This window comes from Labrus bergylta, chromosome 17, assembly GCF_963930695.1.
Source record: "Labrus bergylta chromosome 17, fLabBer1.1, whole genome shotgun sequence".
Classification (NCBI taxonomy): domain Eukaryota; kingdom Metazoa; phylum Chordata; class Actinopteri; order Labriformes; family Labridae; genus Labrus; species Labrus bergylta.
Window position 1 is genome coordinate 10,089,782 of NC_089211.1, and position 14,452 is coordinate 10,104,233.

A 14,452-nucleotide genomic window follows, 5' to 3' on the forward strand; every position below is an offset into this window, starting at 1 on the left:
ACCAAGGAAACAATGTCTCTATTAAACAGGGGAGCAGAGCTAGGGACGGATGGAGAGAAAAATGGACGGATGAGTTTCATTTAGAGTCACAGATGAGCTAACCACATCCAAACCGAGTCCAACCTGAGGATTGCGATACCTGACAACAGCTGATGTCAACAGTCCAAAGTGCCAAATGAAGCAATCAGGACAACAGTCATATTGTTCACTATTTTATTTTTTTTTCTACATCCTTTTTTCCCCAATTAAAGATTATAAAAACAAACATTTGCCCGGTTTTAAAGGCAGGAAAAACCTGCTGAGCAAATGGCCAGTTTAGACCCTTACTGCACATCATTTCTCACTTTCTCTCACAATGATCTCTATCGTTCTTTACCCTGACCTAAAAGCAAAAAACACTGAAAAAAAGCATGGCATAGAGCAGGGATGGGCAACTTTGGTCACAGCAAGGGCCAAATTCATTTAATTCTCACTGCCCCGGGGCCAAATTGTAGGATACAATAACGATTACGATTTTTAATAACTCAAATTCAACTCAACATACAGTATACCAGTGATCAAATATTATTGTGGACATCTTTCTGGTTTTCATGATTTCATGTTTTCTTCATGTTTCCAATTAATTGATATGTAAATATTGACCTGAGGGCCACATTGAGGGTTGACGGGGGCCGCCAGTTGCCCACCCATGGCACAGAGAAAAATAGTCATAGTTTGTCCTTAAACAGTCAAACACACTTTGTAAAGAGGGAGAAGGAAAACATGGCAAGAGAAGGAGCAGAAGCATGATTATTGGAAAAAATAATAACATTAACGCCATGCTCAGAAAAAACAAAAAACCACAGGGACCCAGCAAGAAGCAGCTGAAGGATTTTAGGTTTCAATCAAACAGTAATAAATCATACAAGTCTCACAATAAATCACAGACTTGAGTGTTTATATTTCTCCAGCCACTGTGTTGAGTCAAGTTTTCAATTTGCCTACATAAAAGAATGTTTTCTCTGGCCTGTTAAGTTTCAACAGACAACTTTAAAAAAAAATCTTATTAGGGGACACTCGTATCACATCAATCCTATAAAGAAAATACATCATTTGTCCAGAGTTTTTTCAAACAGATTAATCACAGACTGGGCTAAAGTAGGCCTCAGTTTAACTAAGCATAAAATGTACGGCAGGCAAATAAACTACCAAAGCTTAAGAATCAAGAAAAGGGGACCCAAGGTATTATGTACTTATGTGCTCAGGGACCTGGTTTACTTGTAATATGATTGAAGTCCTGATTTGAATGCAGATCAAAAAAACGTCAAGCTGCAAATTAAGGAAATTACACAACAATAACTGAATTAACTCAGGGTCACAGCGTCTCGCAGGGTCTTAACAATGAACTTGCCACAAAGACTCAAAACATTTTTTTTCCCTTTTAATCTGACTTGAATTGTTACCAGCAAATGACACTGTTCTAATGTTGTTCCTTCATGAACTTGGCAACTATCAGGCATATTAAATTAAGAGAAATGTCAAACTCAAAGCAGCAGAGGCTAAAATATCCTGATGTTTGGATACTTGTAGGGTAAAGCTTTATGGAGCCTATATTTCCCATGAGGCAGCTTGACACGATTCATTTGTTCATGTGAGGTTCAAAAACAGTGCTGGAAACATGGGAAAGGGCTGGCAGGCTTGAATGTGAAGCCGTGAAAATTCACCAAAATAAAAATAATAACTTCAACTGATTAAGAAATATATATATATACGTAGGATATAATATATATGTAGGACTTTTTGAAGTGGCTGAGGAACATGGTACTTGTGATCAAGTCTGAAGTGGTACATAGTTTTAGTGTAGGAACTCCAGTCAGCATCTCAACACAGGGGGCCATCCTGACTGTTATCTACTGCACTTGGCCCCTAGTATTCTTTCCACAGCAAGTCTGTGAGAATGCAGCAAGATATTATCCGCAGAATTCACTTCAAGGGAGTGGGAGAGGCTGGTGATGTTTATGTCCTGTGACTGGAGTCAGTGCATAGACTGTATGCATGCGACTGCTATACGATCCCTGTGCACGTAAATACGTTTTATGTTCACTACTATGTTATGCACCTCGTTGTTTGGTTGATATTGTGATTCTGTTTGAACTACATGTAGCGTTGATGTAAAGGCAAATATTCTCATTAAAGCATTGTATAGCAGAATTTTTTTTTGACATCACCTCTCACCTCAGGAGAAATCACCACACTGTCCCTTTAACACTGCAATCTGAAGTGCGTTTCAAATGGTAAATGGACTTCATCTTATATACATGTAGCGCTTTTCTAGTCTTCAGACTACTCAAAGCCCTTTTACATCTCATGTCACACCTACCCATTCACACCCATTTCAAACACTTATGGCAGAGGTTACTAAGTAGTGAGACCATCAGAAGTAACTAATCCCATTCTTACGCATTCATACGCCGCTGACGAAGCAGTGGGAGCAATTTGTGTCTTGCCAAAGGACACAGCGGACATATTGCTGCAGGAGCAGGGGACCAAACCCTTAACATTCCGGTTGAGAGACGACGACTCTACCAAATGAGCCACAGCAGAAACTGAAAATTAGTGGAATCCTTCTTTAATATATCTCAACAGGAATTGAAACCTTCCTTGTTTCATTATCTGAGTGTTTCACACACTCTTACCTCATTTGTTGTGTGCCTTGCTATGACTCCCTAAAGCCCTTAAATGGACTTTGATTTGGTTTGAAATTATCTTAACAATCAAAACACAGAAACATTTGGAAATGAAATGCAACATTGATTGAGCACCGTGCCAGAGTTTCAGGCGCCTTTACTCGTATTCCCACATGGCCCTCACTCTAGTGGGATTTTAAATTTGGCTGTTTTTAAGGTCGACAAACAGTCATGTTTTGATTTAGCTTTGACTGCCAGTTGGGAGGAGTTGGATCTGTTGAATCACGTAACAATTTCATTGATTGTACAGGCTGATTACATTGTCGGCTTTTTGACTTTATTTTGATGTTTAACAGGACTTGGGATCTTCATAAGGCTGAAGGTGAACTCAGGACGGATCGCTGAGCCTGATTTACTGCTACAGGAAGAGTTTGACAGTAAGAGTTGTAGCATGTTATTTATCCCATCAGTCACTTGGTACTTATCGGGGACAAGGATTCATAACAGCACATTGGCTCCCAGAAAGGAATTAACAGCGCAACCGTTTAAATATAGATGTTTTTCCTTTGATATGCACCAAAATCCACTGTACAGGTTTGTCTGTAAAGGCTATGGGCAGGTAACTTATCATTTGCAGTCTACTTTGTACAAACTCAGCATGCACCAAACTCTTATCTTACACCTTTCACTCCTGTTTGACTCACTCCCAAACTTTATTTTTGAGTTCAAGCTCACACTTTCAGCCCACACTGTTTTAAGGAATGATGTCAGCTGCTCTGAAGGAGGGAAGATGACAGCGAGAGAATCACAGAGAAACTACAGAGGGACCACAGAAGTGAGATTAAATGTCAATAAATGTATACTACTGTAAGAAAAAAAGCAACATGCAGCGCCTACAGTCACAGCATACATACAAAAGAAAATCTTTTGTTTCTCACAGCATTCATTGAGCTGCTCTTTGTCAAATATTTGGAGCCAATATTGAGACAATGACCAGACTCAAAGCATAAATGTGAGCCCCGTAATAAAAAGAAAAAGAGGTTTGTCATGCAAAGTGCAGATTACAAAGGAGTAAAAAAAAATGTATAAGATATGTATAAACTTGTACGATGTGTAAGAAGATAAAACTAGAAGTGTTAAATAAGCATTAAAGAATGTAAACAGAGGCCGCTTGGCTCAGGCAAAAAGTAGGACAATAGAGCATTTAAAGCTTTGTATGAGTCAAATAATGCATAGACTACATACTGGCATATCTGTTAATGTCTTTTCCTTTTAGAACAAGGCATGGTTCATTAAAAACGTTCAATATATTGCTCTCCTGAAGTCTCTACAACAACTTGCCAGATGTAATCATGAAGTCTGTTCTGTAAATCAACAGCAGTATCTCTCTTTTCATGGTGGGGAATACTACAGGACCAAGCTGTTGCTTTCAGGTGAAGATTTTGCTTATAGACAACGCTGGGGTGTGAAGTTCCTTGGGAAAATCAAGGAAGACAAACAAATAAATTATGTGCAGTTTAGAGGACTTATTTTGAGTTTCTTAGGGAAGTATTTTCTGTAGTTTTTGCTCAGCATTTGAGTGCAGGGCCCAATAAGTCAATTAGCTTCCTGCCACACCAGCCCAGGAGAAAAGGAGTAAACTGCTGTGGGGGTGTGTTCTGACTGGAAGTGTATCTCACTTCATGTCATTAGTGGTTACCGCCTTAGACATTATACATGACCTTTTCAACTCAGATTTGAAGTTCTGCTTTAATTTGAATAAAACTACAAAGCAATTGAACTGCAAATGGTTGCATGGATAATTGTACAAAATGTATGACAAATACTTTTTTTAAACAACCTTGTAAAGTATCATCTAATGAGAGTAAAGATGTCTTCTCTACTTTCTCTACTAGAGGGCACAACACAGGGTCTTTGTTATGACTCTAATCACAAACAAGTTTTTACTATCCACTGCTGATGCTGTGAGTGTCTACATCGTGTGTTTCTCTGTCTGTGTTTGTAGTTGGGACCACTGGGGGAAACAGCCACAGGATTTTCATATCAATGCCTTTATATCAATGCTATGTGTAATCCAATGGAATGACAACATCCACAAAAGAGAGGAGAACAACATACTGACGAACAGAAAACAGAATGCAGCCGTTTAATTACATGCACGGAGATCGTAGTGGTCGCTTGCAGACACTTTAGCCGGTCACTGTATATAAACGTCATTCTCTTCCAATTGGCTCGAGGTGAGCTCAAGTTGAAATATCCGGAGTATATGCGGCCGCGTTCAGACATCAGCTCACTTGGATTTTCTGCGGATAAAATACTAGGGGTCTGGCCGGAGAAACTCTGGGTAAAATCTGCGTGAAAAATGCGGCTGTTTGCGTTCACACACAGCCTAAAGAACCTCCGGGTAGCCAAATCTCCGGAGTTTTTCAGGAGATTTCTGTATGTGTGAAAAGGGTTTCTGATGCTGTCTCTTTCCAGAGCACATTTTGGAAAAACAGGAATCTACAGTTAATCAAAAGCTAAAACAACAATGTAAGACGTACAAATATAAAACTGAGAAAGCAGATGTCAATAAGAATCATTTAAACATTTAAGAATTTTATATCCATGCTGTTTCCTTGCAACAGTATATCTAAAATAGCGCACAAAAACTGAGATTTTTCCCCTTTTGCCACAGTATAAAAACATTCTAATGATTTTTTCAATCAACATTTTATCAGGACTAGTAACTCTACCACAGAGAAACATCCATCTACCCACAGACTAACCCAAAACATCTTTCCAAAGTTATTCTACAGGATTCCTCCACTAGCTTTATCTTCCTTTTGGCTGTAATCTGATTGTCTGAGTCTGTTTTCTGTCCGAGACAGATTTTAAGAGGGGACATCAGATTGGACTTAACTCTGTTTCTGTTTCCTCTTCTCTGTTTCCTGTACATACAAAAGGAGATCCTTAAAATATGCACACAGACACGAGAGAAACACACAGTCGATACACACATTATTAAGAAAACCCGAAACTGACGCAAAAAAATACAGGCACACACGCGCTAGTTTTCACAAAGCAACATGGATAAGTACTAATCACTGTAAGTTTCATTTGCACATACAGTATGTGGAATGTCAAGTGTCAGAGTCAGACTCTCAAACTGTCCATATTCTTATAAATAATTTGCATACTTTGTGTGTTACAGTTTGTAAATTTGTGCACTTTGTGTGTGTGTGTGTGTGTGTGTGTGTGTGTGTGTGTGTGTGCGTGATGTGTATGCGATTTCCTTTGCGTCAGTGAGGCACTTGTGTTAAAGTTAAACAGTGCAGACACAAGCAGGTCACCTCCTTTATCATCCCCACTTGACTGGGCTGAGAGCACAAACACAGATGTCAACTAAATCACAGCTATTAGCTTCAACAGAAATCCTGCTATGAAAAACTTTTGGAACTGTTCTGGCATGATACTGTATCCATTAAAGATCTGTGAAAAGACACATTTGGAGAAAAACAATCAGTCAATCCCTCCTGAAGTGTATTACTATTTCAGCACCTCAGATGTCACCAAGTTAAAATATACTCTATACTGCTCCATAGAGAGACAGTGTTCACAGCTTGGGGGGGGGGGGGCAGACCGACACCGACACAAACACTTGAAGGAATCTTGGTGTTCATGCGTTACTTTTAATGACAGCTGTTCTATCGGAAAGGTATCCTTAAATGACTTCTTTCCCTGCTTTGCGACTCTATCCACTATCATATCTATACAATAAAGGCCCAAAAAGCACAAAAGTAAATTAAAAAAAAAAAAAAAAAAAAAACATTGTTTTTTTATTAACTTGACCTTCAAGTGGGGGCCGTTGGGGGGGTGGGCCGCCCCCTGATATAATGGTAGGGGAAACACAGAGATGTCATATCATCATAACTCATAACTTCAATAGGGCATGAGCATTGTGTCAGAGTAGCTTTCAGTTGTCTTTATAAGGGTAATAAATATAAAGATAATAACGTTTACAGTCAGGGTTAAAATTATTTAAAAAGTACCGGATATCCTCTTTATGTAATACTTACACAAGAGATAATAAAACATTACAAAAGAAAACTTTCTGCGTGTGATCCCATATTCAAAGAACTATCAAATCTTTAGCTGTAATCCAGGATGGAACAGCATGAAGAGCTGTGAACTTTACAAATCTCAAAACAATCACAAAAGCAAACCTATGTGATGGAAGTTGAGAAGGACAATGGAAAGTGAGGGCAGTGTGAGTCAGGGCAGCTCAACAAACCTGTTGGCTTCTCTGATCTGGTAAAGATTATCAGTAAAGTTGTCCTTTCAATGTGTTCACCATGCTAGCTTAGTGGGATAGCATGCTAGCATTAGGAAATTAGCAGAGACTCAAAGACCAACTTCTGTCAAGCTAAGGGGAATGTCAATATTTAAGCAAATGACAAAGCAATCATACACTAAGTACTGGACAAATATTGATACACTAGGGGAAGAGTTAGGTGAGCAAAAATAATATTTAGAATGCAGAGAGAAAACTGTATAGAGAATTGTTTTGCAATCCAATTAGTTTATTTTGAGATATTTCAGTTGAGACCAAATCCAGCAAATTGACTCGGCCATTAAATGAGCTAAAATGCAAGATAGTCCAGAATACCTTGACTGGCATTTTTTTTTTTGCATTTCGAAGAAAATTACACTACCACCTAAATCTGAAAAGTGTAATAACACAGCAAAAGCCCTCATAAAATGATTATAGGAAATTCTTATTGACTCTAAATGCAATATTCTGTTGTTACAATGTGTGGTGGTTTCTTTCTTCATCCCCATGCCCAGCTGCTAATGTAAGAGTTCCTGCATTCAGGCTAAAGAAAGTTAAATTGGATTGTATCTTAAGTCATAGTTGCTGATTGGAGCTGATAGGAAAGAAAAGTGTATGACACAGCTCATCAGAAAATCACAAATAAACACTACTATTCTGCATGAAAATACTCTACTCTCTGTAACTATTGAAGTGATTTTAGTCTTGCAAGACACATTTCCTTTGATAGTAAAATGTGCCATCTGCATCTCTAGAGCAGGCACAGCATTTTTTTTACATCTGTGAATTATAATTCAGATAATGACCCAACAATTACCACATTTTCATTGGATTATGATTTCACCAGGATCTTTTACATTCCTGCTGCTGTAGTCTATAGTTAATGGATAGACACATTTAAATCTATTTTTTTTATTTCTGATACAAAGCAGAATTATTTTTTCTAACCTGGCAGACAATTAAGTAATGTAATTTGTCTGTAAATTATACAGATGGTAACCCAGTATTGAGTTTCAATTCAACAGATCGGCCAGAGCAGTTCCTCTGGCCGATTGGTCCAACTGTAGAAACTTACTGACACAATTTATTTTGCTGATATCTGGCTTGAACTGACAGACAAACAAATATGTTTCAAATATCACAGTCAAGCCCACCAGAGTGTGTGTTATGGAGTTTTTACCTCAATGCCATCGACGTCCCGTTGACTGATGCAGCTGAGCATGCTCTGTTGGAGTGTCCATAAGAGCAGCTGGCCTGCCGTGCGTACCGCTCATCCCCACAGCATAGAATCACCAGAAAGGCCCTCCGAAATGCTCGGTTGAGAAAGGCGTACAGGAAGGGGTTCAACCCTGAGTTAATATAACCGAGCCACAACCAGGCTGTCCACAGCTGCCAGGGCACTGAGTAATGGATGAAGGGATCCACCACGTTGGTGATAAAGAACGGTGCCCAGCATAGACAGAAACAACCCATTATAACTGCCAGTGTCTTTGCAGCTTTTGTCTCAACACGCATTCGGCTGTTCGCTATGGGAGCATGGTCTGAATGGGAGGAGCCCGTTGGTGTCCTTAAGCGATAGTGCTCCATAGGATCTGAGGATGTAGAGGACCTCACGATAATCACTGGAACTGTACCAGCAACAGGAGCAGAGCCAGCCCGCTGAAGTGTCTCGATCTGCCGCACATGGGTCATGGCGGTGACATAGATACGCTGGTAGGCTAGGACCATGAGAGCTAATGGGACGTAGAAGGCCACAGCAGAGCAGATGAGGGCGTATGGCCGGTTGACCAAAAATATGCAACTGGTGTCATTGGAGCCCCCTGCCAGAGCTCGCCTTTCCTCAATCTGGGAATGATGAAAAATTACATGAATATGTGTTAGATCTGCAAGAGACCAGACAAGTTTTGAAGTCAGAACACCCAATTATACTGCATTAACTTCATTTCCACATATTGTGTGGACGACATTGTTAAGTGAAATAGAGCGATCCTTTACTTAAAATGACCAAAATCGTGATGTGGATTTATTTAGCCTGTTAATGGCGATTTCTATTTTGTGTTAGCACTTAACTAACAAACTTAGATGTACATCCTGGTCTATCTGTGAACGATTGCATATGGTTTTATATAATAAAGGGTTATTGTTTTAATAAGGGGCGGGAATCATTTTTAAGAGGTTAAAAAAACCTCAGTTATTTCAAACAAGAGAATGTTGTTTGGACGCTGTCTGAGGGATATACAGAGAAACTCTGGCTGAATCAGTTCATCCATCCCCTCTGCCCCTGGGAGTCTCGCAGCTCATTGCAAGTCAGCTCTGAAATAACCTCACGCCAAAACGTATCCAAACCAGCAAAAAAATACTGTGCTGTCTTTGCTTGCAGCAAGAGAGGCTCCACAGGGACTGGGGAATTGTTGTGTGATCACTGTATTACCTCTTCATTGTTCAAGGGATTGAAGATGTTATTAGAAAACCCAGAATATGAGATTGGAGAGGTTCATACTGCATTTGCCCTCACAGAGAGAAGATCTATCTCTTTAGGAGATAAAGGTAACAAACTCCTAACAGTGATAGTTTGTTTAAATATAAAGTATACTTCATTGATGCAAAAATTCAGTAGAATTTATATGATGAAAATGTAACAATCCTTTTTTTTTTTAACTTGTTAGCTATCCCTCCCTCCTTGTTTTCTGACCACCTATACAATATAAGACTTACAATGTCTTCAATGCCGATTGCGTTCCAGCTTTGCATTATGGGTAGGAAGGAGATTAACGTGGGGATAAGCCAGCAACCGCTGAGCATTGCTGCCACTCTGATGGGTGTCATTTTGTGTCTGTAAACCAGAGGCTGGCAGCAGATAGCATAATACCTGGAAATATAAACACATGTAAAGGAACACACATACTGTATATGAAGCCTACAAATGAGCTTCAAATCCATCCCATTGTCTATTTCACACACAAATACACACAAACCTGTCCAGTGCAATGCAGCAGAGGTGTAGGATGGATGCTGTAGTTAACAGAACATCCAGAGACGTTCGGACCAGGCAGAAGATCTCTCCGTAACGCCACTGGCCAGTGGTCAGCTCGATCGCAGCGAAGGGCATCACCACAACCGCAACCAGCAAGTCGGCAAACGCCAGCGACACAATGAAGTAGTTAGTCTTCTTCTTTCTAACAGGAGATATCAGGAAACAAGTAAACAATGATAATATATCCACAAAAGTCATCATTAAAAGTCCAAAGTATACTTAATGTTGTATTTAATCAGCTTGTCTCAATAGACTATATTTAACTAATTTCTCTAACCTATCTATCCTTTGGTACCTTAAGGATGGTGATTGAAGTCAGTCGACCACAGTGTAGTTCCTTTACAGCCTAACATTTGTATCTTACCTTGGCCATTTGTATCTTAAGCTTTGGAAATGATGTGTTAAAATTGTCTCGACGAACAAGAGCTTATTGTCAGCAATAATCCAAAAACCCATAATCCTTTTGTCCATGGAACTTGTGCAATGCTAACCTCCGGGTTGGCCAAAGGTAAATACATTATCTGTGCGGCACTCTGTTGTTTATGTTGCTACCAATGCTCATATGTAACTTTTGCATGGCAAATAGTCTTACTTTTTAATGTAAATGTTAGGCTGTGACAAGTTGACTTATTGATGCCATAGGTGTTGGACTTAGCATAGTCTGCTAAGTGCGGTATTCGTATTTTACTTCTACTTTCATTCTGATTCATTGTTGTCATCCTGACTTGTCTTCTGTGAAAGAAGTCATTAAAGGAGCAAGCATGCTCACTTTATGGCTCTTTAAAAAGAGTTTGGCTGGCTGTTTATCACTGCAGTATGTTAACACTTGTGAAGTAAAGAACATACAAAGAACAGTTCTCACATACCTTTCAGGATCATGTGTACATCAATTTATTGAGCAGGAATCAATGCCATGGTTTGGTTTGTTTTGACTCACTTGTCTCATTTAAGTCACACCATACTTAAAGTCAACATATTTATGTTCTATAAACTGCAACTTTTTAGATCAATTTTTAGCTTACCGAGAAATAAAGAAATGCTTGAAGTACAAAGGTATTCCAAAGAAGGGAACATAAAGTCAAAAAATATTTCAAGTCAGAGAGAAAACCTCGAGGCAGTGATTTTAAACCCTAGACTGGACCACTCGTAAGGCTTTCAGCATTGAGAAAAGACAACAAACTCACCGTAGATGTCTGTCCTTGCAGAGTGCCACCATGACCAGCAAGTTACCAAACACTGTCATGATGATGATGATGGACAGAAAGATGGTGAGGACAATAGTCTCTAGTGAGTTGAGAAATTCTTCCTGTTGCTGATGTTCCTGTTGTTGGCCAGTGTTTATTACTTCATCCAACAAACTGCAAAAAAAAAAAAAGAATATCCGTTAGCATTACGATTTGATTTTTTGGAGGGGAAGATAAGATTAAAGAGAAGAGGAAACAAAGAGATGATCAAACTGGAGTGCCAAGCCTTAGCTTCACTTTGACCTGATACATTATGTGATGACACATTTCTGATGGGCCTTTCTAGTCAATAAGAAAGCAACACTTCCATAACTGAGCAATTGGTACCTTATATAAAACAAGACTCCCTTTGAAATAAAATGCATATATTAGAGTTTACATTTTATGACTTACTGTTGAGGTGATGCTGTGGCCATCACTGGTCATCTGCATTGAGATCAGCAGAGGATAGTCCTCGTCACCCCATGCTCTGGCCCTGTTGTTACACACAAACACATTCAAGATGTCCTTTGCTGGCTGTTGCAATAATACTGCATTTTTCAGAAAATAGTAGCCAGCTTGCTCATACAAAGGGGGTTGGATTTCTTCTTGTTAGTCCTTGTCATGAGGGTATCAAGGTGCCAAAAATGTGTTATTTGTTCCTCAAATAAGTAACTGGATCACAGCTTGAAAGAGCTTGATATTTACAAGACAAACAGGCTGCGACGAGCAGAAGCTGTGTCTGCCAGATCCCATCAGCATGTTAGTTTGTCTTTGTAATGCAGTGATAACACAACGCTAAAGGGAGCACCACAAGGGAAATTCTCCTTTATTATTCCTCTGTCAAGGATTGTCAAAGGTCAGATATTGGCTCCTGAGCTGAATCTCTGAGGCTGGTAGAGAAGGACAGCTCACTAAAAAGGACAGGTAAATTGTGACTTACAACTGTACGAAGATGGGAATTCCTTTCATTTCCTTTCAACATCAATTGTCTGTCATCCTAATTGATTAAAAGCATTTTTTGTCAAGCTTCTGTGTTTGTGATGTGAAATGGTAAAGTGAATTTTCAAACAAAAAAGGAAGAGTATAAGAGCAATGTAAGCCACATTGGCCACAGATATTTTGAGCTTCATGCTAAGTAAGCGTGCTAACTAGCAAACAATGACACAAATACTCAAACCATAATCAGATATAATACCTGACACTGTCTAAACGTGAAGTTGTTTTGCTCCTTCATATTTTCATTTCCTGTTTTATTTTGTTACTTGCTCCCTGTGTTTACCGCCTGATGTTAGCCCCACTCTGATTGAACCCACCTGCATCTAGATTTCCTCTGATTGTCTGTGTATTTAACCCCATGTCCTTTCTCAGGGGGCCAGTTCTCCATGTTTTCCCTGCTGTACCCTCTTCCTATATTGCTTATTCTCGTGTGTTTCTCTGTATAGGTTGTTTTTCCTGTTTCAAACCAATAAACACCTGCCTGATTTTACTTTGCCTCAGTGGTGTCTTGCTTCTGAGTCTGTTGCGTTTACTTTGTTTCATTATGCATTTGTTAGCATGCTAACATGGGAGTAAGGTGCACAAGGAACATGAAAATTGAGGGGAATTTCATCAGATCTGAAGGTATGTCATAACCCATTGTTGGACTAACAAAATTGTTGAAAATATAAATTTGAATTATCTGTAACTTAAATGTTGTTAACGGGATGCATGGCAATCAATTTGATAGTTGTTGAGATGTTTCAGTCTTGACCAAGGTGTTGGACAGACAGACAGACAGACATAAAGACCTCCACCACCATCTGTCCTCAAGATACACCGCTGGTATGGCATAGGTTTATTATAGAATATATGCAGAAACAAATTGAACCCAGAAAATATACAAGGACATACTGTTTCTCCTAGCATTTACAATAATTAATGTTTGACTTGTGTAAAAAATGAACACTAATGGCTAGAGTCATGCTCTGAGTCATATTTCTGTACGTAAATGTTTAAGGAAGAGCAGATAGGCCATCATTGGCCTCGTTCCAGGCCTTATCGGCTTTAAGCACCTACTACAACATCTGCCATGTCTCTGCTGTTTTATGACAGATACCTGTCCTTATTGCACTCTAGAGTCAATATAATAAGCTGACAGATTTTGACAGGAAAGCGATCCGGTCAACAACATGTACTTCCCCCAGTCAGATCATTATTTACAGTTTGTCACATCTGCAGATGTATTAAAAAAAACTCTCATTTCCTTGACCTGTCATCCATTTAATGATAACTATAACACTTTGATGTAAATTTAACTTTAGATTGAGCTTTTTGTGACCATGCTCATGTAATTACCCGTCACTAACAAAACTAAATCTTGGCAGAGGCTTATTTCTCATGTCTCAAATCAGGATAAAGACATTTATAGTACAGTCCTGCTAGACTGGTCTTGATTTTCCTGCTGGTCCACAGAGATGTAAAAACCTAAATTGCCTAGTTCTGACTTGTCCAGCAGTTTCGTTGTTGACATGTCTGGGTTGTGAAACTAGTGTGTTTTTTTTTCCTTGAAATGTCCTGAAATGGAGAATAGAAAGATGAAATAGAGTAGAGGTAAGAAATGGACAAGGTGATTTATAGCAACACATATTCCTTTCAGACAACAGAGAGGCAGGCACAAACATGACATCAGACGATATGTTCTTTTGCAAAACACTCAAGCACCATCAGACGGATTATAAAATGCCAGCACACACCAGCGTGCAGATGATGTTGATGTTTAGTAATCAAGTAAATTCCACCCAGTCAGAAGTGTAATCAAGGGGCAACATCTTAAATCTCTTGGAGGTATGTCAGGTGTATCCAGGATGTTCTCTACTAAAAGAATAATGAATTGTGCTTTTGTCAAGTATAAAAAAACATCTACCTACCAAATGTTTTGGACCAATCTGAGTTAACTGCAAAACGTCACAATCACATTCATCTGTTGTAAATGAAGAAAAATTAGTGATTAAACAAGTAAAGCAGCTGCTGTGTTGGTACATTCAAAGTTGGGAACCAGAATCCTAAACGTTAACAGTCAGTTGTTATAAAGGCTCTTACTTAACAATTCAGCCTCCATTTGATAAAATTGGCTGTAGGACTTGTAACATGACAATTAATGTACAAATGCAGCTTTTAATTGCGAGAATCCAGAGTGTTTGACTACAGAAAGTGATCAACATCAAAAGTGAATGAT

At 39.0% G+C, this 14,452-nt stretch overlaps 1 protein-coding gene across 1 annotated transcript in view; it reads right to left on the reverse strand.

Annotated features, from left to right (window-relative positions):
- The window catches only part of si:dkey-247m21.3 (5-hydroxytryptamine receptor 4), a 43,939-nt gene that overhangs the window by 16,305 nt on the left and 13,182 nt on the right, over nt 1–14,452 (reverse strand). Inside the window, exons 2-6 of the mRNA XM_020636965.3 lie at nt 11,650–11,731; nt 11,197–11,370; nt 9,954–10,154; nt 9,694–9,847; nt 8,159–8,823 (exon numbers count right to left, since the gene is read on the reverse strand). Of these exons, the coding sequence (XP_020492621.1) occupies nt 8,159–8,823; nt 9,694–9,847; nt 9,954–10,154; nt 11,197–11,370; nt 11,650–11,672 (1,217 nt within the window). The 5' untranslated portion in view covers nt 11,673–11,731. The remainder of the gene's footprint in view (nt 1–8,158; nt 8,824–9,693; nt 9,848–9,953; nt 10,155–11,196; nt 11,371–11,649; nt 11,732–14,452) is intronic.